Source organism: Dama dama, chromosome 12 (genome assembly GCF_033118175.1).
Source record: "Dama dama isolate Ldn47 chromosome 12, ASM3311817v1, whole genome shotgun sequence".
Classification (NCBI taxonomy): Eukaryota; Metazoa; Chordata; class Mammalia; order Artiodactyla; family Cervidae; genus Dama; species Dama dama.
In genome coordinates, this window is record NC_083692.1 from 89,103,600 (window position 1) to 89,130,014 (window position 26,415).

Genomic DNA, 26,415 nt, shown 5'->3' on the forward strand with positions numbered 1-26,415 from the left:
AATTCACTAGGCGAGACCAGCCGGAGCCGCACACAGGTTAGCCCGGGAGCACGCGGGGAGGGGCGCGCGGAGGCTCCCGGCACCTGGGAGTGGGCGGGGGCGGGGGCGGGGGCGGGGGCGGACGCGGGAAGGGGCGGGCCCTCGCTGGGCGGGGCGGAGCGCTAGGCGGCGCCCGGGGCTCCGCGGGGACGCCGGCGGCTGCGGCGGGGAGGGCAGGTAGGCCCCTGCGTTCGGCGGGGCGCAGGAGTCGTTCGGCCGGGCGCCGCGCGGCCAGCGGACGCCTACAGCTGGCGGAACGCAGGCAGCGCAGAGGGCAGCCGGGCGGGCGCCGGGACTGGCGGCGGCGCCGGTCGAAGGCGGGGCAGGAAGGCCGGGGCCGCGCCGCCGCCTCTCCCGGCGCAGGGAGCGGGCTCGGGCCGCGGTCCCCCCTGGGGGAGCCCCCCACCCCAGGCCGCCTCAGAGGACGCGTGTCGGGCCGCTGTCGTCTCACCCATGTCATAGCCCCTCCCCCAGCCCGGGCTCCCCGGCCTCCGGCCCCATTATCCCGCGGCCCCGGCCAGTCCCTCTCCTCGCCCCTCCGTCTCCCTGGGCGGCGAGTGCCTCGGCGCCCCAGCAGAAGACACTCGTCAGCGCGTTCTCACCCTGTCATCTCCTCTCTCCGCCTAGCTCGCCCCCGGCCGAGGGACCCCGGCCCCCTGCAGCGCATTGTCTGCGGGCCCAGCCCCGCGCTGACCGCCGGCTTGGCCCTGCCTACCCCCGCCCCGCACCTCGGCGCGTCTCCCTCGGCAACGCGCGGCGCCCCGGGATGCAGCCCGCAGGCCGGGCGGCCGTCAGGGAGGCGGCAGGCCGTGACGTGCTGGCCGCCGACCTGCGCTGCAGCTTCTTCGCCTCGGCCCTGCGGAGCTACAAGCGCGACTCCGTCCTGCGGCCCTTCCCCGCGTCCTATGCCCGCCACGACTGCAAGGACTTCGAGGCCCTGGTGAGTGTCCCCTCACCGCCACCGCGTCCGGGCCGCGTTGTGTGTGGAACCCGTGTTCGTGAAGGTGCCAGCCCCGCACTTCACACCCCCAGCCTGGTCTTGGGAAGATTTGTTTCCAGGAGCTCAGAACACTCCCGACACCCTAGATATTGACACTCCCAAGTGACTCCCCGAGATGAAGTGAGGAATTCAACAGTTGCGTAGGCCTCCACAGCATTTCCTAGCGAATCAGCTGATTCTGCTAAATAGGAAGTTATCTATCCCTTTGCAAATAATGAGACATCATAAGTCATCAGAGTCACCCGGGTCTCATCTTCAGATGAAGTAATATGTGACCAGTGCTTTTATAAATTGTAACATATGTCCAGTACACATGTGAGCTGTTATTTCTCTGATGACTCAAGAAGCACTTAGTTTCTTGCAGAGTTCACCTCAGGGTCAGCCTTCCACATATTAGTTATCTTTGTAATCCAAGTGTTTGGAATTACCTAGAAAAATCGAACTTGCCAAATTTGCTTCTGTGAGAAATACAAAATCAAAAGTCTATAGGCTTTAAAGACACTGAATTTGTACTCGGAGATTTTCTCTCAGAAAAAACTCCAGGCCTACCCCGGTTTTATTGGTGAGTTCTGCCAAACACTGAGGCACTAAGTAATTGCAGTCTTGCACAAATTCTTCCAGAGTAGAAAAATAGGGTAGTGTAATCTTGACACTAAGTCTAATAAGAATGATACAAGAAAATTATAGGCCAGTGTCACTGAAGAGTATAAATATAGAGATCATCTATTAGGATCCTAAAATTAGCAATATATAAAAAGAATAATTACTTACTAACAGGTTGGGTTTATACCAGAAATGTGAAATTAGTTCAACATTAGAAAATCTCTTCATATTATGAACCGTTTTAACAGAATGTTGGTCATGATTAGAATCAACAGATGTTTAAAATTATCTCTGATGAGGTAGTCAGTATTGGGTGACCCTTTTTGCTTTCACTCCCAGATGGTCAAGGGACAACGGCCCAGCTTCCTGGCCCCTGCCTGGTCCATTGCAGCTTAGGCTAGGGATGTGTTGAGGGGGCTTCAGGTCTTGGCCACAGTGCATAGGGGTTTCAGGGTACAGGGAATGGGAGGTTGGAGAAAGAGGCAAGCAGACTGACTTCCCCCATGGTTTGTTCTGCAAATTCAAATATTTAATTCTGTGCATTTATGCTATCAGAGCATTGGGGAATGACCCTTTCTTCAGTCTGTCAGTGGATATATACTGAGTTTCTGCTGTGGGCCAGGAGCTAAGGATATAAAATTAAAAGAAATAAGGAGAGGTTAACAGTCTTATCAGCTCTCCTATGGGGTAAGCCCTATATACAACATGGAAGCCCAGAGCAGGACTCTCTGCCTTGGCAGTGGGCTGGAATCAGAGCACTTAAACCAGGGGCAGTTACACCACCATGCTGAGTCCCCAGGGACATGGAGGATTTGGAGTTGCTGAGAGGATGAAAGGGGTATTCCAGGAGGAGTAGCAGGCTGGGCAGAATACCAGGATCTCACCAAGAAGGACAAGTCTGTGCTTCCGTGTGACTTTTGTGGGGAACAGGAAAAGATGAGGCCAACCAGAGCAAGCAGGGCTGGGCATGATCTGCCCAGATGTGTAGATTTTATCCTTGGTTTGGGCGGGCAGTAGTGACATCCAGGATGTATAAGACCCTTGTGGTGGCAGGGTGACAGAGGGATCTGTTCAGGAGTAGAGAGAGAAAAAACTGGGGGTCAGAGGGACCAAACTCACCAGAGGTGATGCCCCACAATATGCTTTTATTAATTTTTCCCAAGAAACATCCAAATGGACTAGAATGCTCAGCATGTTCTCTATCTGCTAGAACAGAATCAGGTTACTTTGATATGGATATGGGATAAATACCAAGGGATCTTTGGAGTTGTTCACGCATTGATTTGTTCATGCTTTTTAAAAAATTCATTTAAATTATACAAGTAATGTTATATTCTTGAGAATATAACTTCTAAGAACTTATTCTAAGAATAAGTTATATTCTTGTTATAAAAAATCCAAGTGATAAAGTGTAAGTGCCCCTGATGGAGCTCACCCTGTCCCACGTTCCTCTCCATAGAGATTAGTGCACTCAGTTTGAGGCATACGCTTCCTCCCATACGGTAATCCCTTAGGAGAGCATTGACAATTTGGGTAGCCCCAAATAGCCGCCTCCTCTCTAGGAATAGACTGTCCTGCACATGGGGCTCCTTTTGGGGCCATTTTTAGACAGTGCACTCTCTCAGGGGCCACTGAAAAAACATAGATTTTTACTATCCCAACCTGTTAGCATTCCTTATTAGGCCCCAGAGTTAGGGATATTAGCCCGGGGCATGCAGATTCTTGGTTTTCTTTTAGGCATGGCTTTCAGAAGCTCTTTCTGAGGAGAAACCTCTCAGCAGGCAGGGCCTGGCACGACCTCTGGGGGCATGTGCATGTTCTTAGATAAACACACTTTAGGTTTCATTTTGCCACGTTACATGAGTTAAAGAAAAGGTGCAGAGAACTTGACATCTGGACCTGTGTCTCTCTGACTCAAAGGTTAACCTTTAAAGGGAGTCAGATCTGTACTTGGCCTTCTGGATCATTTTGTGGTTACTTGGAGAAGGAAGGTTTGTAGCTTTTAAAAGTCTCCCATTTTCCATCCCTGATCAGGGAAGATCCTATGTGCTTCAGAACAACTGAGCTTCTGTGTCACAGCTATTGGAAAAACTTCTCCCATTTTAATTTGTTTGGCTAAAAGCACTTGGAAGTAATGTGCAACAGTGTATCATTTTCAGCCATTTAAAATTAATTTTCTCTACACTGTGAGGTGTCCTAACACCTGTAACACACATGTTGGCAGTTTCCAAAAATTAGAGCTCTGGCTTAAATTACTTTGCTGACGGTTGTTTTCCTGAGACTGCCCCCTGCTGAGCCACACTCTGAGGCTTAGCATGGCTTTGGCCTGTTCTTTCATGGGCTTCCCTGATGGCTCAGATGGTAAAGAATCTTCCTGCAGTATAGGAGACCTGGGTTTGATTATTTCATAGCCCCCCAAATTCCAAATCATCTCTCAAGTGCCTTGTTTTGAGAACATTTCTATCAGTGTTCAGCTTTTCGATTTTGTACTAGTTCTTTGTATTCCTAGTGCCTGGCCTGGGAGGTGCTTGTCAGATGTTTGAGGAATCACACTGGGTATGTGCTGATTGCCCAGGCTGAGGGTTTTTGATTCTGTTTCTTGGGAAAAGAGTTGACTAAGCTCTTTTCAGGTCAGAGAATCTGTAGCATTCTTGGAATGTCCAATAGCCTTGAACATCAGCTCCCTCAAACTTCAGGTTGTACAGTTCACATTCCTGAATCACTGACACAGAATCTTGTCGCTGATGTCACAGCCGTAAAGTTTTTTGTTTTGTTTTTCCCTCTAGAAAACACCATGCCCTGGTTCTCCATTAGCTTGCAGACCCTTGCTGGGGGTGGGAGGTGGGCGGGGATGGCTCTTTTGTATTAATTTCAGCCGCTTACCACCCAAAGTGTGGTTGAGGGCCTGCAGAATCAGCATCACCTGGGAGCTTGTTAGAAATGCAGCTTGTTGGGCCCCACCCCAGACCTACCCAATCAAAATCTGCGTTTTAAAGAGATGCATGGGTGTTTCTGGGTGTTTGTAGGCTTCCCTTGTGGCTCAGATGGTAAAGAATCCTCCTGCAATGTGAGAGACCTGGGTTCGATCCCTGGGTTGGGAAGATTCCCTGGAGAAGGGACAGGCTACCCACTCCAGTACTCTGGCCTGGAGAATTCCATGGACTGTATAGTCCATGTGGTCACAAACAGACACGACTGAGCAACTTTCACTGGGTGTTTGTGTGCCTAGTAAAGCCTGAGAAGCACTGCAGCTAGTCTACACTATTCCCATCTCCTGTTTGGGGGCCCGAACTTCCCAATGACTGTTGGTTCAGGTCTGGCTTATAATGTCTAGACAAACTGACTCCTCAATGGCTGGATTAAAATGTGAATAAGATTCTTCCCTGACCCCAGGGCATGCCTGCCCTCTCCAGGACACCCCCTCTCTGTCCATGCAAACTCTCCTTCATCCTTTAAGATACAGCTGGAACCTCTTTTTCTGTACCTCCACTTCCTAGCAGTTAGGAGTCCTTCGTCTGGGTTCCTACACAATTTAAACAAATTTGCTCTTATAAATAATGCTGTGGTGGGAATTTCTTGGGAGTCCAGTGGTTAGGACTCCACGCTCTTTTTGCCAAGGGCATGGGTTTGATCCCTGGTCAGCAAACTAAGGTCATTCTATTACATTAATCATTGCTTATATCTCTCGTTATTTTCTTGAAGTAAATTCCAAAAGGTGAAATTGCTGGCTCGCCAGCTAACAGACCTTTCTAAGGAAGGCTTTTGTTGCTTATTTCCAGATTAGAAATTGAATATTAACATTTACTGGGAAGATCATTCTTTATAAGGGCCTCAATCTTGGCTTGAATTGGCATTACCTGGGAAGCTTCAGATACTACTGACATCTGGGTCTCAATGTGTAGATATTCGGATTTAATTGGTTTGAGGCGGAACCTTGGCATTGTGTTTTTTGTTTATTTGCAGAGAATATTTAGTTTAAAGTTTATTCTAGTAACTGATTTGATCATTTCATGGGCACTCATGTGCTGAGTAGTGGAGGAAGTGGTAACAAACAGATTCAGTGTGGTCAATAAGTGTCCGTTAGGTACATGCTTGGTATCTCAATGTAAACTTCTCAATCTCTGAGATTATTTTTTTATTTCTGTTTTTGGGAGGACTGTAATGCATTTAATCTTCCTAGTAACTCAGTGATGTAGATTCTGTTATCATCTCTGTCACCATCAGCTCATCCGTATATGAGATGGTGGCAGACAACTCTCCAGCTTCCAAGTGATGCTGGTTGGGGTCAGGGTAGAGAACCCCTTTTAAAGGGTCCCTGTGATGACTCTTTTTATGAAGAGGACTCTTATAGACTCTCACCCTTAATCTGTTTTAGTCAATCTGGATTTTCATACCTTCAATTCAGTTCAGTTTAGTCACTCAGTCGTGTCTGACTCTTTGTGACCCCATGGACTGCAGCATGCCAGCGTTCCCTGTCTATTATCAACTCCCGAAGCTTGCTCAGACTCTTGTCCATCCAGTCGGTGATGCCATCCAACCATCTCATCCTCTGTTTTCCCCTTCTCCTCTTGCCTTCAATCTTTTCCAGCATCAGGGTCTTTTCTAATGGGTCAGTTCTTTGCATCAGGTGCCCAAAGTATTGGAGTTGCAGCTTCAGCATCAGCCTTTCAATGAATATTCAGGACTGATTTCTTTCAGGATTGACTGGTTGGATATCCTTGCAGTCCAAGAGACTCACAAGAGTCTTCTCCAACACCACAGTTCAAAAACATCAATTCTTCAGCGCTCAGCTTTCTTTTTGGTCTAACTCTCACATCCATAAATGACTACTGGAAAAACCATAGCTTTGACTAGATGGACCTTTGTTGGCAAAGTAATGTCTCTGCTTTTTAATATGCTATCTAGGTTGGTCATAGCTTTTCTTCCAGTGAGCAAGCGTCTTTTAATTTCATGGCTGCAGTCACCATCTGCAGTGATTTTGGAGCCCAAGAAAATAGTCTGTCACAATTTCCATTGTTTCCCCATCTATTGCCATGAAGTGATGGGACTGGATGCCATGATCTTAGTTTTCTGAATGTTGAGTTTTAAGCCAGCTTTTTCACTCTCCTCTTTCACTTTCAAAAAGAGGCTCTTTAGTTCTTCACTTTCTGCCATAAGGGTGGTGTCATCCGTGTATCTGAGGTTATTGGCATTTCTCCTGACAATCTTGATTCCAGCTTGTGCTTCATCCAGCCTAGGATTTCGCATGATGTACTCTACATATAAGTTAAATAAGCAGGGTGACAATGTACAGCCTTGATGTACTCCTTTCCCAACTGGAGAAGGGAATGGCAAACCACTTCAGTGTTCTTGCCTTGAGAACCCCATGAACAGTATGAAAAGGCAAAAAGATAGGACACTGAAAGATGAACTCCCCACATCAGTAGGTGCCCAATATGCTATTGGAGAAGAGTGGAGAAATAACTCCAGAAAGAATGAAGAGATGGAGCTAAAACAAAAACAGCGCCCAGTTGTGGATGTGACTGGTGATGGAAGTGATGTCCGATGCTGAAAAGAACAATATCGCATAGGAACCTGGAATGTTAGGTCCGTGAATCAAGGTAAATTGGAAGTGGTCAAATAGGAGATGGCAAGAGTGAACATTGACATTTTAGGAATCAGTGAACTAAAATGGACTGGAATGGGTGAGTTTAACTCAGATGGCTATTATATCTACTACTGTGGGCAAGAATCCCTTAGAAGAAATGGAGTAGCCCTCATAGTCAACGAAAGAGTCTGAAATGCAGTACTTGGGTGCAATCTCAGAAACAACAGAATGATCTCTGTTCATTTCCAAGGCAAACCATTCAATATCACAGTAATCAAGTCTGTGACCAAACCAGTAATGCTGAAGAAGCTGAAGTTGAATGATTCGATGAAGAATGACAAGACCTTCTAGAACTCACCCCTCAAAAAGATGTCTTTTTTATTATAGGAGACTCTAATGCAAAAATAGGAAGTCAAGGGATACCTGGAGTAACAGGCAAATTTGGCCTTGGAGTACAAAATGAAGCAGGGCAAAGGCTAACAGTTTTGCCAAGAGAACGAACTGGTCCTAGTAAACACCCTCTTCCAACAACACAAGAGAAGATTCCACACATGGACATCACCAGATGGTCAATACCGAAATCAGGTTGATTATATTCTTTGCAATTAAAGGTGGAGAAGCACTATACAGTCAGCAAAAACAAGACTGGGAGCTGACTGTGGCTCAGATCATGAACTCCGTATTGCAAAATTCAAATTTAAATTGAAGAAAGTAGGGAAAACCACTAGACCATTCAGGTATCACCTAAATCAAATCCCTTACGATTATACAGTGGAAGTGACAAATAGATTCAGGGATTAGATCTGATAGAGTCTCTGCCTGGAGAGCTATGGACGGAGGTTTGTGACATTGTACAGGAGGCAGTGATCCAGACCATCCCCAAGAAAAAGAAATGCAAAAAGGCAAAACAGTTGTCTGAGGAGGCCTTACAAATAGCTGAGAAAAGAAAAAAAGCTAAAGGCAAAGGAGAAAAGGAAAGATATACCCATTTGAATGCAGATTTCCAAAGAATAACCAGGAGAGATAAGAAAGCCTTCCTTAATGATCAGTGCAAAGAAATAGAGGAAAACAATGGAATGGGAAAGACTAGAGATATCTTCAAGAAAATTAGAGATACCAAGGGACCGCGTCATGCAAAGATGGACACAATAAAGGACAGAAATGGTATGGACCTAACAGAAGCAGAAGATATTAAGAAGAGGTGGCAAGAATACTCAGAAGAACTGTACAAAAAAGATCTTCATGACCCAGATAACCACAAAGGTGTGATCACTCACCTAGAACCAGACATCCTGGAATGTGAAGTTAAGTGGGCCTTAGGAAGCATCACTACCCACAAAGCTAGTGGATGTGATGGAATTCCAGTTGAGCTGTTTCAAATCCCAAAAGATGATGCTGTGAAAGTGCTGCACTCAATATGCCAGCAAATTTGGAAAACTCAGCAGTGGCCACAGGACTGGAAAAGGTCAGTTTTCATTCTAATCCCAAAGAAAGGCAATGCCAAAGAGTGCTCAAACTACCGCACAATTGCACTCATCTCACACACTAGCAAAGTAACGCTCGAAATTCTTCAAGCCTGGCTCCAACAGTACGTGAATCGTGAACCTCCAGATGTTCAAGCTGGATTTAGAAAAAGCAGTGAAACCAGAGATCAAATTGCCAACATCTGTAGGATCATTGAAAAAGCAAGAGAGTTCCAGAAAGACTTATGCTTTATTGACTATGCCAAAGCCTGTGACTGTGTGGATCACAACGAACTGTGGAAATTTCTTCAAGAGATGGGAATACCAGACCACCTTACCTGCCTCCTGAGAAATCTGTTTGCAGGTCAAGAAGCAGCAGTTAGACCTGGACATGGAACAACAGACTGGTTCCAAATAGGAAAAGGAGAACGTCAAGGCTGTACATTGTCACCCTGCTTATTTAACTTACATGCAGAGTGCATCATGTGAAATACCAGACTGGATGAAGCAGAAGATGGAATCAAGATTGCCAGGAGAAATATCAGTAACCTCAGATACACAGATGACACCACCCTTATTTTAGAAAGTGAAGAGGAACTGAAGAGCCTCTTGATGAAAGTGAAAGAGAAGAGTGAAAAAGTTGGGTTAAAGCTCAACATTCAGAAAACTAAGATCATGGCATCTGGTCCCATCACTTCATGGCAAATAGATGGCAAAACAGTGGAAACCATGGTAGACTTTATTTTCTTGGGCTCCAAAATCACTGCAGATGGTGACTGCAGCCATAAAATTAAAAGACGCTTGCTTTTTGGAAGAAAAGCTATGACCAATCTAGACAGCATATTAAAAAGCAAAGACATTACTGGGCCAACAAAGGTCCATCTAGTCAAAGCTTTGGTTTTTCCAGTAGTCATGTGTGGATGTGAGAGTTGAACCATAAAGAAAGCTGAGCGCTGAAGAATTGATGCTTTTAAACTGTGGTGTTGGAGAAGACTCTTGTGAGTCTCTTGGACTGCAAGGAGGTTGAACCAGTCAATCCTAAATGAAATCAGTCCTGAATATTCATTGGAAGGACTGATACTGAAGCTGCAACTCCAATACTTTGGCCACCTAATGCGAAGAATTGCCTCACTGGAAAAGACCCTGGATGCTGGGAATGATCGAAGGCAGGAGAAGGGGACGACAGAGGATGAGATGGTTGGATGGCATGAGCAACTCGATGGACATGAGTTTGAGCAAGCTCCAGGAGTTGGTGATGCACAGGGAAGCGTGGTGTGCTGCAGTCCATGGGGTCGCAGAGTTGGAGATGACTGAGCAACTGAACTGAACTGAACTTTCCCGATTTGGAAACAGTCTGTTGTTCCATGTCCAGTTCTAACTGTTGCTTCTTGACCTGCATACAGATTTCTCATGAGGCAGATAAGGTGGTCTGTTATTCCCGTGTCTTTAAGAATTTTGCATAGTTTGTTGTGATCCACACAGTCAAGGCTTTGGTGTAGTCAATAAAGCATAAGTGGATGATTTTCTGGAACTGTCTTTCTTTCTTTTTTTTCCTCTTTCTTTTTCTATGATCCAATGGATGTTGGCAATTTGATCTCTGGTTTCTCTACCTTTTCTAAATCCAGCTTGAACACCTGAAGGTTTTTATACCTTAGGTTTGTGCAAAGCAAGGTGAACCTGTGTGCAACTGTGCTGTGTTATCTTTCCTGCCTTCATCTCAGTGGGCCACCCCATTTTTCTGGGTGTCACTCTGTTGTCAGGTCCCTGAGGCTGGTGACCTTGGCTGTACCTTTGGTTCATTTCCTTCCAGCACCTCCACCCACAGCTAATAATCATGGCTTCAGGCATCTTTCTAGACAAGGTTTTTTTTTTCTCAGATGTTCTTTCCTGCTGCTCGCCCTTCTAGCACAATATTGCTTAACATCTAAGCCCGAGTATCCCCGCTTTTCATGGTGATAAAAATCACCTGTGGTAACTTGTGTAAACACAGTGTCTTGGGCCACGTCCCCAGGAGAGTTTGATCTGGGGTGTTGCCAAGTGTCCGTTGAGCTGTCCTGTTCCCCTCCCGACTCCCTCCCTCCCTCCCCCGCCCCAGCCCGTCCCCTAAGCAAGGAGACTGAGTTGTCTCCTAAGGTCACTGGTCCCCTCTCTTCTGCTTGTCCCCTGCTGGTTCCTTGCTCTTGATTTCTCAGTCACCCAGACCACCTCTTCCTTTCTCAAACCCCTTTGACCACTTAGCATTGTCCCACGTTCAGGACTTGCCCAGGCTCCTTCAGCCACTTCTCCAACTGAATCCTTCCTTCTTCCTTAGAGCAGAGGCTACAGAAGGGTGGCCTGTGGGCTGACAGGTTTTGTTTCTCATCTGGTCTTTTACAAGCAAGAAAAAAGTCTGAGGCTCCACAGCCTGGGTAGAGGTGGCCCTTAGGCAGAGAGCACCTGGAGGTTGGTGGCTGGGCCCTTTGGCAGGCCTTCAGTGCAACACAGTTCTCGCTACCCTTTCCTAGACAACCTCTTTCTCTTTTTCATCACTTCCCTGGCCTTGGGGCATTTGAGCCCTGGACCACCTTTTGGGAGAGGCACTGTTCCCTTCTGTCTCTTTGCCATGCTCTTTCCCACTGGGAATTCTCTTCCTCTCAAAATTCTACCCCCTCACCCAAGTTCCCACTCCTGTCCTACCTGCTGTGAAAACCCTTCCCTCTGCCTTCCCCTCAGCCCCCATAAAGAACACTTTCCCCTCAATCCAGTTGTTGGTAAATGCCTTCTACTGCCACCAACTGTGGTTCCCTACTCTTGTCTAGATGGAGAGTTTGTCTTCTTGACAACCCCACCCCACCCCACCCCCCATACCACACATGACATACATCTTTCTTCTTAAGCCCTTTGACAGGGCTTAGGCATAGACAGGAGCTAGCTGTCTTGGCTGTGTTATTCAGGAAACATACCTAGAGCTTCCCAAGCAGCCTCTTAAAGTTCTCCTATAATTGCTTTTTTGGGCTAAGATAGTCAGTCCACTACTAAGTTTCTCCACTGATTTGGTAGGAAAGAATCATGGAGCATGGACTTGCATCAGGCTATCTGGCTTCATGTCTCTGCCTTGCCACTGAATAGCTCTGTGACCCTAGGCAAGATACTTGAAGTCTCCAAGCCTCAGTTTCCTCACTTTTATGTATGTTTGTATGTATATACATATATATCTTTTAAAATTAAAAAATTTCTTTTATTGAGGTATTCTTGATGTACAGTATTAAGTTTCAGGTGTGTAACACAGGGATTCACAGTTTGTAAAGGTCATGCTCCCTTTATAGTTAATGTAAAATATTAACTATGTTCCCTTCACTGCACAATGTGTCCTTGTAGCTTGTCTATTTTTACATAGTAGTTTGTGCTTCGTAACCCCCTACCCCTTTCCTACCCCTCCTCCCTTTCCTCCTCCCACTGATAACCACTAGTTCTATGTATCCGTGTGTGTGTGTTTTGTTATATTTACTAGTTTTGTGTTTTGATTCCACATATAGGTGATGTCATACAGCATTTGTCTTTATCTGTCAGACTTATTTCACTTAGCACAGTGCCCTCCAAGTCCATGTGTTGTTGCAAATGGGAATAATGCGACAGCAGTGCCCCGCTGTGTGGGCAGGCAACTGTGGAAGAGCCTGGGCCTAGCTCAGAGCTGAGAGGGGTCTCTCCCACGTCCATAGACTGAACCCCTGAAAGGGGCCTTGCCTACTGACGGTCTCTTGTGAGGCCTCCATGGTGTGATCTGGACTGTTGGCGGAGGCTGTGGCTCGCAGGTGGGATCTGAGAGCAGCGATGGGTATGGTCATTCCAGTGGGAGATAAGACTCTGGCCTAACAGGTGTGGACCAGGAGTGGAAAGCGTGCCCGTGGGGACCACGGTGTACCTGAGGGCATATCATTTGGATGCATCTGCAGGTACCCTCAGTGGCTCCATGTTGCCTACAGAGCAAAAAAGTCAGAGTCCCAAAGGAGGGCACAGCGTCCTTCACAGGCTGATCTCGAGTCCTCTTCTCACTCCTGTTCCTCCTGGTGATGCTTCCCCCACACTCTCAAGTTGTAGCCACACTGAACCAGTTGCAGTTAATGATGACAACACTCTTGGCAGCCCCACTAACTTCATGCCTTCCTGTTGCGCTAAGCACAGTACTAGTTTAACTTGGTTAACCTTCAGCAGGATCCTCAGAAGTGGCTAATTTCATTCCAATTATATGTTTGAGGAAAGTGAAACACAGGAAGTTAACTCACCCAGGTCACACAACTAGTAAGGGGTGAGCCCAGAGTTGGAGCTGAGCCACCCGGGAAAAGAGCTCGCGGTTAACTCCCCTTGTTGCCATCCATGCCCTGACAAAGGCTGCACTTCCTCGCTGCTTGTGCCCTTGCCTGTCAGACTCGGTCACATAGCACCTCCCCTTCAAAGCCTTTTCTGACCACTCCCTTTTCTCCCAGCACCTACCCAACAGGAGTCTCTCCTGGCTTCCTCTCTAGTTTGTACCCATCTTTGTTATGACAGTGAATAGTTTTAAGTCATACTTACTTATCTTTCTGCTTCCCTACTGTGTAGCATTGATTCTTGTGGAGCATCTACACATCCCTGTTTTTAAATTGGATCCCCACTGATGGCCCACAAGGCATGCAGATTTAGTTTTATCAGAAACCTGAGTCTGTTGATTGCATCTTTAGAAACAGAGACAGGAATAAAACAACTCTGAAACATTACAGGGTTAGGGAATAAACCCCCCAGGGTTTGCAATTGTGAACTAGCTAGAAACAGAGGAAAGAACTGCTGGTATTCGTGAAGTACCAACTACAGCCCTAGGAAAGGTATGTGTTGTCCAGGGAGAAATACAAATTAGAAGAGAAGAAGTGGACATACACTGTATAGACCAGGCCCTGAGATTATGTTACCTTCTTTGATCTTCCTGACCCACATGGAGATAGTAGGGTTCTCGTGTTAGAGAAGAGATCCAGGCTCAGCGAGGTCTGGTGGCTGAGCCAGGCCTAAGGAGCACGGATTCAACCTGAGATCCATCTTTTCTTTCCTCTACGTCCAGGGAAACAGAACTTGGAAAACACAAGACAGTCCTTGATCTCGGGGAATCCTGGCCAGTTTGGAGAGACAGTACTGGGGCTGAATGCTTTGGGGGTTCGGAGGAGAGGGGTTGCCTGGGTTGGTAGAGTTGGGGGAAGGGGCATTCCGGGGGACTGAGTGAACAAAGCTTGGAGGAAGTATGTTCACAGGAGGCACCAGTCTGCAGTGGTGTTTTAAATCCCATTCTGGAGAGATTTGGCTTCTAGTCAGTTCTAATTTCTGAGCAAAAGCTACAGACACCTTGTAGCTCTCTGCTAGTCTAGGTCCCCAGTCGCTTATCAGAAATCCTGGCACCAAATCTGTTGTGGAATTCAGATTCTGCCTGATTTTACAGAGGCAATATTGTCCACCTCACACACCAGGTACTAGCCTAAATCAGAAGGTTCTGGGATGGATCACAGCTCACAACAGGCTTTCCATTTCTGCAGAAATCCTTGTTGTGGTCCACAAAGAGGTCCAGGAGCTCGTCTTTGCCCCCCAGTGTGACAGCTCAGGTGTCAAGGAGAGGAGATTCACGTTGGGTGACTTCAGGAACCACTCTGGTCTAATGAAGCCCCGTGCTCCGCGGAGGCTGGCCCCTCTAGCAACGATACCATAAACATAGCTCCCAGAGTCCTCACAAAAGGCACACACTCAGGGAAACCCCAGCCGTGGAGTCCCCACTCACAGCTTCTTCCAGTCCAGCTGCAGTTACCATGTGGGTTGTAGTTAACCATAAGCAGTGTTGCTTGGTTATGTATGTAATTGCTATATTTCTTTTATCTGGTCTCCAGGGGAACAGGTGGATAGGAAATTAACTCATGCTGAAGGGAAAAGGCTTTGTTAACCCTTTACCCACAGTATATACTGTGTATTTGGTAACATGGAGATGTTACCCAGGGTGCTTCCCATAATCAGGTGTTAAAAGTCCTGCAGAGAAAGACATTGCATTAATATTATTTATTTATTTATTTTTGGCTGTGCTGCATGGGCTTTTCTCTAGTTTCAGTGCTTGAGCTTCTCGTTGCTGTGACTTTTCTTGTTGTGGAGCACGGGCTCTAGGATGTGAGAGTCAGTAGTTGCAGTTCCCCAGCTCTAGAGCACAGGCTTGGTGGTTGTGGCTTAGTTGTTCAGTGGCATCTTCCCCGACCAAGGATTGAACCCATATCTCCTGCATTGGCAGGTGCGCTCTTTACCACTGAGCCACTAGGGAAGCCCGTCAGGTTAGGTTTTGTACCAGTTAAGTTACATATAACCTTCCAGTGTTCAGAGCGTTAGGAGTTGGGCAGTATTTGGAAAGGGATCACAGACTGAACGCATTTTGCCCTCTTAAGAAATTCCTTGGAACATGAAAGAAGTGCGAGTTGCCTGCCTTACCACTAGAGGGCACCTGGTTACTATCATTTTCCCCCAGGATCCTTGCTAACAGAAGTTTTCCTCACTTCAGCTTGCAGATGCCAGCAAGTTACCTAACCTGAAAGAACTTCTCCAGTCTTCAGGAGAAAAAGACCCGTGGGCCTGGGACCTGATGAGCTGGATTTTATCCTCAAAGGTCCTGACAATCCACAGTGCAGGGAAGTCAGAGGTGAGACTTTGGTGTATAGGATCACAGATTCCTGAGCCTGGAGAGCTGTGGGACCTCTTTGTGCACCAGTGTGACCTGGGCAGCTTGTTGGAAATGTAGATTCTTGGACCCTGTCCCCAGAGATTCTGATTCCATGTCTGGAGTGGGGCCCAGGAGTTTGCATATTGGCAGGCAAAGCTGTGTTCCCCCTCCTTACTAGCCGTGTGACATTGAGCAGGTTACTGGGCACATTTCAGTACCTGAGTTTTCACTCTGTAAAACGGGGATGATAATAGTATGCCTCCATCAGTGAACTGGCTCTGAGAATTAAATTAATATTCTCACTTAGAATAATACCTCAGGACACATGCTAAGGGCTCAGAAAATGTTGGCTATCACAAGCACCCCAGATATTTCTAACAAGGCGGGGATCCTTGACCACAGCTTAAAACATTCCAGCTCTCAGGAAGCAACGAGGCAGACCGAAGTGGTGGATAACCTCAGGCTCTCGGTTCAAATTCCATCTATTATTTACTTTTCTGTGCCCTATTTGTAAATTGAGAATATTAACAGCTCAGAAGGGAGCTGTGACAGGATGTGTGTCACCCCCAGCATAGTTTCTGGTACAGGGCAGACAGTCCGTAATTTGGCTTCCCTTGCCTGGCTGGGATCTTGCAGGGACAGGCTGGGACGACAAGGGTCAAAGTGTAGACTGACAGATCGCTGATCTGGTGTTCTTACCTCTAAGTGGTAACAGGGGTTTGTCTGTACCATTCTTCACTTAATCATTTTTAATTTAAGAGCATTTGATTTCATAAGTTCCTGCTAAAGACAGAAATGCTCCGTAAGTGGCATAGCTTTTGGTGTCTTGGTTTCTGGTGTCTAGGGACATCCTCCATCCATGATGGGTGGTAGGAAACATCAGCATCGTGCAGTGGGAGTCAGGATACCTGTGTTCAGGTCCAGGCTGGGCTGCTAGCTCCTAGATGGTCTTTGGGTTTCACTTTTGTCATCTGTTAAATTTAGGTTTACTCCTTCCTCATCAGGGGTTTACTGGCTGTTGGGTGTTGTAGGCAAAGTAGATAAAGCAATTGCTTCTTGATGTTTGATTATAGAGCAGTTAAATTCCATTAATATATGAAGTGTTGGGATCCAGGATTATCAACTTTTTATTTACCGTGCCCAAGTAAGGACATTAGTCTACCGCATATTATTTTACAAAAGGATATTTTAATATGAAAAAGGGAGGATGGCCCTGACCTCCGGCTAAAGGATAGTTCTTTTAAAGAAGGGCTCATGGCAACCTTACATCAGTGTAAATATATCTGTGAAATTGCCCTTATTTTTGTCATTTAATGATAACCCATAAAAAACTTTACCACAGACTGACTTTGGTCTGGGATGTACTGTTCGAAAATTTCAGAAATGATGCAGTCTCTGCCCTGAAGAGCATTATTACCCCTTAGGAAGGAGTTCATCCTTGCATGTCAGTTGACTTCTGCTGCATCACAAACCATCCCCAAAATCTACTGGCTTGAAACAACGTGGACTGCTGCTCACAATTCTCTGCGTGGGTCGGGTGGTTCTCCTGAGCAGGGCTGACTCACGTGGGGCTGTCCTAGGGTAACCTCACTTAAGTGTACGGGGCTTCAGCTCTCCCAGCTGAAGGCGGCTGTGGCTGGTGCCTGCTTCTGCAAGGCTGTCATCCTGTAGAAGGTTTGCAGGGCTTGTGAAGGGTTCCCAGCAGCAGACAAGAGAAAGGGAAGCTCTTTTCAAGTCTCTGTTTGCCGTATGCTTACCAAGGTCCCGTTAGCCAAGAGAAGTGAAGATTTAAGGGGTGGAGAAATTGATTCCATCTCCCGATGAAATCTTGGTGGAATTCCACCTGCAAAGTCACATTGCAGAAAGGTGAATGGACAGGGATGGGAGGAAAAATTCGTGGCCAGTTTTGTAATTTATCACACCTTTCTAGCTCCTGATAGTATTGTAAAGATGGAATGCAGGAAATAAATGTGAAAGTGTAATGAAAATTAGATGTGATCTTTAGTTAGAAGGTACAATTCATGCTTCTTAGTTAACTGACTGTAGGGGAAAACACCATTAGAGGAAAGCAGTCTTGAGCTGTAGGCTCTGAACTTGTTTATAAACTGATGTTTTTATTCCTGTGAAACCAGTTGTTCTCATGAGCAGAGCTCATAGGAGCTAAGCCCAAGGCTTTAGGAGGCCATTTTGGCAGCACTCTTTACCAGCTTCCCAAATAAAACTGTGACTTCCTGCATGTTTTCAAGTTTGAAAAGATCCAAAAGCTGACTGGTACCCCTCACACACCTGTCCCCGTGCCGGACTTCCTATTTGAAGTCGAGTACTCCGACCCAGCCAACGCCAAATTTTATGAGACCAAAGGAGAACGCGACCTCATCTACGCCTTCCACGGGAGCCGCCTAGAAAACTTCCATTCCATCATCCACAATGGCCTGCACTGCCACCTGAACAAGGTGGGCCCAAGTCTGCTGACACCAGGGGGCCGTGAGGGGGTGGTCAGAGCCGCTGAGGGTGGGGGCAGGTAGGTTCACCAAGGTCTTGCCACTCAAAGTGTGGTCTGTTGACCAGCAGCATCACCTAGGAGCCTGTGAAATGCAGAATCCTTGGCCCACCAGACCTGAGTCAGAACCTTCATTTTTAACAAGGTCTCCAGGGGATTCCTCTGCTGATGAAAGGTTGAGAAGCGATCGCTTTAAAGATGGTTCCCAGCCTTGGCTGCACATTTAGAATCGCTTGGGGGAGCCATTAAGAGTCCTGATGTCTGGCTATGTCCCCAGCCAATTAAATCAGAATCTCTGAGAGTGGGGCCCAGGCACTGGTGTGCTTTCGGAGCTCCCCAGGTGGTATGCCCGGCCCTGTCTTCCCAGCAAGATCCCTGGACCACATCACTGGGAGCTTGTTGAACACGTGGAATCTCAGGCCCATCCAGACCCCATTGGGTGAGAAATCACAATTTAGTAGACTCCCAAGTGATTCATATGTGTGTTGAAGTTTGAGAAGTACTTGCCTCGGGGACCCTCCAAGAGAGTTAGTCATTGAGGAAATTGAGAGGAGCTCCCTCCTTGAGCTCCCCTGCACCTTTTTTTTGGGGGGAGGCCTATGCTGGGTCATCATTGCTGCACATGGGCTTTCTCTAGTTGGGGCAGGCGGGGCCCACTCTTCATTGGGGTGCGCAGGCTTGATTGCCTCACGCCATGTGGAATCTTCCCAGACCAGGGGTCAAACATGTGTCCCCTTCATCGGCAGGCAGACTCTTAACCACTGTACCATGAGGGAAGTCCCTTTCCTCCCTTTTTTAAAATGGGCAAACTTACTTAACCTCTCAGAGCCTCGGGGTCCTCATCTGTAAAATAGGATGCCATTCCCCACCTTCTGGTGTCCTGACGGGACTGAAACACTTCTCATATGCGAAGGGCTCTTCCTGTCCTTAAGCACTAAGGAAGCAGGGGCTTCTTTTAGAGGCTGAAGGAGAGGGACTGTGGGGGTGGTTGGAGGGCCGCAGCTTCTCCCTTAGTTGTGTCAGCATCGGCCTTGTCTGGGGGCTGGCTCCATGAGCCGTGGACTCATCTGTAGCTGACGCAGCCCCAAGGCAGGAGAGACTTTTCCAACACTGCTGCAGCTGATTATCGCAGTTGGGTTTTGTTGAGGAGGACGGGCTTGTTTACTGTGGCTCTCAGCTTATTATGGCCAGGCTACTGGAATCCAGGGGCCCTACACTTCACACTAGAGCACATCTGAAGAAGTTGTCTGCCAATTCCAGTCTTGTAACCAAGCCTTCGCCTGGTTGAGGGGTTTGCTGCTTAGAAGGATCTCATCAGAGCCCTTTGGTGGAGTGGATGTTCTTCTGGCCTCTGTCTGAGTTTTCAGTGAGGGGCTTGCTTGAGGGAGCCTGCCTGCCAGCTGAAGCTCTAAGAGTGTTTCCTTGGTAGAGATACTCCCAAGTTCCATGCTGTTGCGCTCCCCTGCGCATGGTTCTTGAGTCTCGGGAATTGTGTACACACGGCAGGCATAAGCAGAAATGGGTGTGGGGTCAGATCAGAGAATTGCCTCCTTGGGGAAGGTCTGTGCTAGCTTTTGAGTTGTGGGGACCTTGTAAAACGGCCGAGCAGAGGCTTGCTTCACTTAGTTGGCTGAGAATTGTGGAAGCCTGGTGCCACTGAATAGGATGTTCCTCAGCTCTCAGGCAGAGGGTGTTCAGTGAGCTGTGTCATCTTAAGAAACTGACACTGAGGCCCAGAGATAGAGTCTGGATTACAGCTTAACTTCAAATTCCATCCACTGGTAGCAGTTACTTGGAATGTTGTGCTGAGGAGGGGTCTGCATCGGTATGAATGAGTGCCATGATTGATATTTTTCAATTGGCATCGTGATTGATTATTGATGTCTACCATGGGCAAAGGATGTGTTTGCTATGCCTGCTGTAGCCTCAGCTTGGAGGTATTTATTTCACCTGAGAGGTTTCTCTTTTACGTGGCCTGCTTCCTTGTGGAGGCACTTACCACCAGTGACCTGCCTCCTAGAATTTTGGACCTTTTCTTGGTCTGCACCAACACAAAACTTAACCCTGCTTCTCATATAGTCCTGCCTTATTTGGTTACAGTGTCTGGTCTGAGAGATTCTTTTCCAAGTAATGACTCAGATTACTTCCCCATGTCACTTAGGTGTGACCCCCGCACCCTCCCTGCACACAGCGGCATGACTTTGCTTCTGCAAGCTGGTCAGTGTCACCATGCTTAATCCAGTCGTGTAGCAGGGATTACTGATACCCTAAGACACAAGAGTCTGTAATGGAATACCCACCCCTCTCTTGTGCCAGGTATTCTGTGTGGTGATTTATGTGCATCGAGACGACTCATTGAATCCTTGCCTATGACCTTGTGAAGAAGAGATTATTATCACCACTTTGTAGGTGTGGAAACTGAGGCCCAGAGAATTTATATTACTTGCTATCTTGTTAGAGGGGTAGGCAGGGTTCAAACGTGGGTCTGTTTGGGCTCTTAACACCTGTGTTTTTCTTACTCAGCCTTAAGCACTAGAACTACTAGTTTGCCAGGTTAGTCAGCCACATGCACAATCAGTTATACTGTGGTCGGATAGGAATGTGTTTTGTAATAACACTGTGACGATGTCATGGGATTGTTTGATCTTATGTCTTTTGCTGGGGGAAGGAGAGGCTGGAAGACTTTGTGTTAACAGCTCTACTGAAGAAAGACCTGTGTTGTTTTGCTGCACCCACTCGGCACTCACCCAGCCCTGTTTGTTTTCTGTTGATCTCCACCGTTCCAGACATCCTTGTTTGGGGAAGGGACCTACCTCACCAGTGACCTGAGCCTGGCCCTCATTTATAGCCCCCATGGCCACGGGTGGCAGCACAGTCTCCTTGGCCCCATCCTTAGCTGCGTGGCCGTGTGCGAGGTCATTGACCATCCAGATGTCAAGTGCCAAACGAAGAAGAAGGGTGAGTAAGCACTTGGCCCTGACCTGGGCTGCAGGCCTCTGGCCCAGCTGTTGGGTGGAACACCCATTGCATGGCAGGGGATGGGCTGGGTGCAGAGCAGTGTAGGATAGAGCTGTCTCCTTAAGGACTGAACACAAGTGGAAAGGATATCACCTACTACAAGGCATTAGGTCAGGAGTGCCAGCTGAGGGTGCTAATGAGGTCCACGGGATAGCTGGCGGGGCGGCGGGGAGGGCAGTCACGGTGGGTCCAAGTGCTCAGGGAAGTCTTTGGGATAGAGAAGATGAAAATGAGCGTGGGAGGCCAGAGCACTGGCTCCCTGAAGGCAGAACCTGGGTCTCACTGACTCTTGGGCACCTAGTGTCAGCAGGGAGCCTGGTACGCACTTGATATCCAGTAAACATTTGCTAAACTGAAGCTAACGATGTGTGTCTCAGCCTGTTCCTCCAGGCCACTCTGCTGTGTGCTGGAGCCCCGGGAGGATGCCAGGGGCAGCTGAGGCCATGGGGGTAAATCCTGGGCTCCCCAGTGAGCAGATGACCAGTGGGCCCCTCGGTGGCCTCTCTGAATCTCCCTTAAAGCTCTCAGACCAGTGGGCTCTCTGGATCTGTCCCGTAAAGCTCTGCCCTCTGCTGTTTTGTCCTGAAAGGCAGAGAAGTCACACAACTGTCATTCTAGACTCCAGAGCTGGCCTGTTGGTTCCACTGAGAAAAGGAGAATTGAGAACACTGTCTGTTCCTGGCCCCTAATGTAAAACAACTGGAACCCTGAGGAACGGGCCCAGGTCTGACGCCACTCTCACAAACCAGACAGCATAAGTATTTGCTTGTATAATTCTTAGGAAGTCTGCACACCGTGACATTAAACATCAGGACAAGACCTTCTAATGTCTGCCGTCACGAAGCTTCGGCCTGTTGTGGGTTTTTTTGGTGGTTGTTTTTTTTGTTCTTTTCATAAAACTTTTTCATGTTCCTAAAAGGAAAGGTTTTTTTTTTTTTTTTAAACAAGTCATGGTAGGAAGGATGGAAGATGAGTGTTCTAGGAAGCTCGAATCCAGAATGGTTAATTTAAAATGTCTGTTAAAAGACTTGATTCAGATCAAGTCCTGTTGCTAGTCCCAAATGATTTTTTTGTTGTGGCCATCAATCTGCTGCTTCCCTCTGCTTTCCTTGCTCGGTCTTTTTCTTTTTTACCCTCTTGTATCATTTTTATTTTCCCGTTCCCTTTTCGCTCTTCCTGATGATCTGTCTGTCGGACTCTCCTGTTTTTCAGTCCCGCTTCCCGTATATAGACAGGCCATTCCTGTGCCTGCCGGGGCCTCTCCGCCTCAGGACCAGGAGGCTTGACTTGTTTCTATTCATTGTTTGCTTTTGTTGTTGCATTTCCCCCTGTAAAGTTGTGCTTTTTCTCCTTATTCAGATTCCAAGGAGATAGATCGCAGGAGAGCGAGAATCAAGCACAGTGAAGGGGGTGACGTCCCTCCAAAGTACTTTGTGGTCACCAATAACCAGCTCTTGCGCGTGAAGTACCTGCTGGTGTATTCGCAGAAGCAGCCCAACAGGTGAGAAGGATGGTTGCTGCACGAAGTCCAGGAGGACAGCCAAGGGCTGCATTCATAGGAGTGGGTTCCTGGTTGTCAGCGGCCCCTCTCCCTCAGCCTACACCACAGCTGTGTATGAGATATAGAAAGCGCTCTGCTTCACGTAAGGGGTAAGGAGTGAGGAATACAGGTTGGATAAAATGTGGTCCTGGCCCTAGGGGACTGTATATTCTAGTGAGGAATCGCTTTGTTAACACAAATGACTTGAGGGACTGAATGAAGCTGAGACATGAAGCCGCTTAGCCACCTAGGCTCTGATCACAGGCTGAAATCCACTGACTGGGCTGAGCTGAGAGGTAGGGTGGGGCCAGGATTGGGCTGGAATTCTGATTCTTTGCCATCTGGCTCAGTCACTTTCCACGGTGACTCTCAAACCACCACCTGCTCCTTTCTGGACCTGAGATGCTTCATCTTTATCTCTAAAATTAGAGTGTTGAATCCAACAGCAGATGAGGCCATTCTGGCCTGTAAGAATCTGAGAGTGGTGGATTCCTCACGCTGTTCCAGGAGTGTGGATTTGGGGGTTTGGCAGGGTTCTCTGGGGTTGGGGGTCACTTTGAGATTTTGTTGCATTGTTGGGAGCTCAGACTCGACCATGATAGAGTTTCTCATGGGGATGAGCAACAGGTGAGCAGGTTAGACAGGGAAAGGGTTATTGTTAATACTCCCAACTCCTGCTTGTCAGTGGCTTCTATGCTTCAGGATTCAATAAACTAGTAAAATCGTCTCCCCTTAAATCTGGGAAATATGTACAGGGTTCCTCAGTTTGGGGGACAGTATCCTGTGGTTTAAAATCATCTGGCTTTTTCTACTTGAAAATTCCATTCCTTTCCCACTCCTTCCTGCAGTGTCTCTGCAATGCACATTTAGATGGCTTAGATCATCTCCCAGTGGGTCAGAGAGGATTTCCCCTGCTCAGAGTGATATCTGTGCATGTCTGAAAGTGAAAAGCCTTGTGCTAAATACCCTGCCACCTGCCGCCATCTGGTCATCTGCCTTAGCGAGGTCATCTGTCTAGATACCATGGTCTTGCTTAAGAAAAGACTGGTTATAAAAGGTACAAGAGGAGCTATAAAAGAAAAGATCAGGATGAGCTCATTGCATAGCTGTCTTTGTACATTTAGAAAATGTTCTGGTGAAAGGCATGTCAGCGCCAGGGCAAACAGCTCCAGATTTTTTGAGCGAAGGAGCATGCATGAAGCTTCATTTCGTGGCTCACTCAGAGGACGAAATTCATCATTTCATCTTCTCTGAGCCAGAAGTCGTTGCATACCCTTTAAAAAAAATATTTTTCTCTTTGTTCCAACATCGCTCCCCCCCCACCCCCCTGAAGCAGGGCTTCCAGCCAGCTCTCCTGGGTCTCCAGCCACTGGTTTACGGTCATGATCACCCTGTATCTGCTGCTGCTGCTCACAGTGAGTGTCATCAACTCCTCAGCTTTCCAACACTTTTGGAATCGTGCGAAGAGATAATCTTTCTGGGCCTGGTGTGGGGGCCACCTCGATCCCGTGCCTTATGATAACTCGTTCTGTACCTCCTGTGCCCCCCATCCAGCCAGGTCGAGCCTGGGGGCCACTTGGGGACCACAGGACAATTTTCATATGCCATAAATGTATCAATTGCCTTTGACGATGCTCTCTGCCACTCTTGTCGATGGAGGGCACTGGCCCCTCTTAGCTTTTGGGGGAGGTTTCCTGTCTGTTCCTTCCTAAACAGTCTGAGGGAGTTGGCGTTTCCAGGGCCAAAGGAGAGTCCTGCTGCATTTGAAAACAACGTGTCCAGGCTGTCTGTGGGGTGTTTACAATTGCTTCTGGTGGACATCGGCCCTTCTCTAACGCCTTCTTGGAATGCAGAAAATGTGTAGTGGGGACTATAAATCACTAGGCAGTTGCCTTGTTTTGACTTGAGACACCCAAGAGGAACAGTCCTGTTTCTCATAAAACTCGGTGGGATCATTTTGAATTCCATCAGCCTTTGTATGCGAGTGCAAAACACTCTTCACAGTTTTCTCACATCAACAAACAGTCCTCTGCTATAGCTGTAACCCCTCCACCCAACCATGGATGAGAAAGGAAGGAGTCAGAGACCTGATAAAAACGATGAGCAACTCAAGTCGTCTTTTTCTAAAAATTACCAATTGCTGATTACAGCCTAAATGGAACCAAATGTTTGTTTTCTGATTTTTTTTTTTTTAAATAACTGTTTGACAATTTGTTTTTGTGAGCTAAAAGGGGAAATTTCTAAACCTAGAGCCCCATTTGGCCAGTGACCACAGCCTCTTTCCTGGCCGTGCTTTAGAGAAAAAGGATTTGAGCTGCAGGCCTGCCTCCTGCTCTCGTTCTCACGAAGTTGCCTTGATCGTGGCCCGTCAGCCACAAGTGCCACACCGCAGGCCTTCTGGGGGCGGCCAGCCTTTGAAGCAGAGGCTGGCCTCAGTGTGCCGCAGGTGTGTGGGGGCCACGCCTCCCTCCCAGGGCCCGCAGGTCTCTGGGACTCGGCCTGAGCTTTAAATGCGCAGGAAGAGCCTTGGACCGCTCCGAGAGCACTGGTTCTACCTGCTCTACTCTCTGCCCCTCCTTCCCGCCAGGCCCAGCTGTCACGGAGCCCTGATTTTGGGGGGAGATTTCTGTAAAGAAGATGGAAAGTCATTTTTCTATAATTTGTGAAGTTGTGAAAAGGCCACTATCATGGTTTCTACATTGAATATTGGAACATTTCAGAAATAATAAAGATATTTTTCTAATTTCCAAGTTGCCTTTGTGACTGCTTTCAGCCTCAATGTGAGGCTGCTGTGTATTCATCATTGTGAAAAATTTCATCCTCTCTTTCCTTCCATGTTCGAGGTGTCCATTTTCTGGAGAGTATATATCTCTAGGATATCCATAGGCATTACATTTATAGTCATTGATTTAGCAAATATGAGCACCTGCTGTGTACCAGGCACTAGAAATAGGAGCAGCATCAGGTCCAACTACCCCTGCCCTCATGGAACTGACAGTCTAGCGAGGTAGACAGACCAACAGACATTCTCAGGAGTGAAGTCGGCATTATAGGATATTATAAAGGAGTTCTGGAAAACAGTTAGCAAGGTATCTTAACATGGTCTGGGGTCACCCTGGAGCCTACAAGGCACCTTTCATGTACTGATTTCTTTAATCCTCACAACAGATAAGAAAGTGAAGTCCCAGAATGTTGACTAGCTTGCCCAAAGTTACATGGCTAGGAAGTGGCAGAGCTGAGGGTGGAACCTGGCTTCACTGTCAGTCTCCTAAGCGCCGTGCTATACAGCCCCCCTGGGCTCCCAGGAAAGGGGATGTTCACTGACTCCTGAAAAAGCCATCAGTGTTAGGCTCAGAGGTGGAGGAAAAGTGTTTCAGGCAGTGTGATAGCACATGCAGAGACATGGAGTTTTTGCTGGAGAAGCTAAAAGCAGGAGTAGGTCATAAAGGAGGAGGCTATGGTGAGAAGTGGGGCTGGAGAGATAGGCAGGGGCCAGATCATGAAAGACCTTAAAAGCTGTGGGCTGGGGAAAGCTATTAGATTTTAAGCAAGGAAATGACATGATCAGAATTGGTTTGCAGAAAAATTACTTTAGCTGGTAGTTGGAGAATGGATTTAGGATTATTTTGAGGATTAAAAGAATTTGACAGTTACAGTAGAGCAAGTAACTGATATGTTTCAGCTGCTGTTATTATTGTTATTTGTTTTCAGTGGCCCAGCAGAGGAGATTATAAGGAGGAGCATGCAAAGTAGAGCACTAATGTCCAGGGACATTGGAACAGTGAAGTGTCACAGAAGTGAAAAGTCTTGATGAGCAGTGTCAAATGCTGCCAGACAGTCGAAATTATACCAGAGAAGTATTTATTGGATTTACTGAGTTGGGGATCATTGGTGAACTTGGCCGGAGCAGTTTCAGTAGAGTGCAGCACAGGGGATGTGAACCAAGTCTGACTATACAGATCTGACAAGAGCAC

General features: G+C 47.4%; 1 protein-coding gene and 1 long non-coding RNA gene across 10 annotated transcripts in view; one reads left to right on the plus strand and one right to left on the minus strand.

Annotated features, from left to right (window-relative positions):
* Positions 1 to 409: 409 nt before the first annotated feature.
* Positions 410 to 26,415, plus strand: part of PARP16 (poly(ADP-ribose) polymerase family member 16) — a 37,306-nt gene continuing 11,300 nt past the window's right edge. Inside the window, exons 1-6 of one of the 9 annotated variants that reach the window (XM_061158043.1) lie at positions 438 to 979; positions 15,225 to 15,362; positions 17,630 to 17,836; positions 20,670 to 20,841; positions 22,261 to 22,402; positions 23,775 to 23,856. In XM_061158043.1, the coding sequence (XP_061014026.1) occupies positions 806 to 979; positions 15,225 to 15,362; positions 17,630 to 17,836; positions 20,670 to 20,841; positions 22,261 to 22,402; positions 23,775 to 23,856 (915 nt within the window). In that variant the 5' untranslated portion in view covers positions 438 to 805. Of the gene's footprint in view, positions 980 to 15,224; positions 15,363 to 17,629; positions 17,837 to 20,669; positions 20,842 to 22,260; positions 22,403 to 23,774; positions 25,192 to 26,415 lie in introns of those variants that run through there. The other 8 variants (XR_009695190.1, XR_009695189.1, XM_061158044.1 and 5 more) reach the window with 8 other exon arrangements.
* The window catches only part of LOC133066705 (uncharacterized), a 46,145-nt gene continuing 36,753 nt past the window's right edge, over positions 17,024 to 26,415 (minus strand). Inside the window, exon 3 of the long non-coding RNA XR_009695192.1 lies at positions 17,024 to 17,226. This is a non-coding gene — a long non-coding RNA (uncharacterized LOC133066705). The remainder of the gene's footprint in view (positions 17,227 to 26,415) is intronic.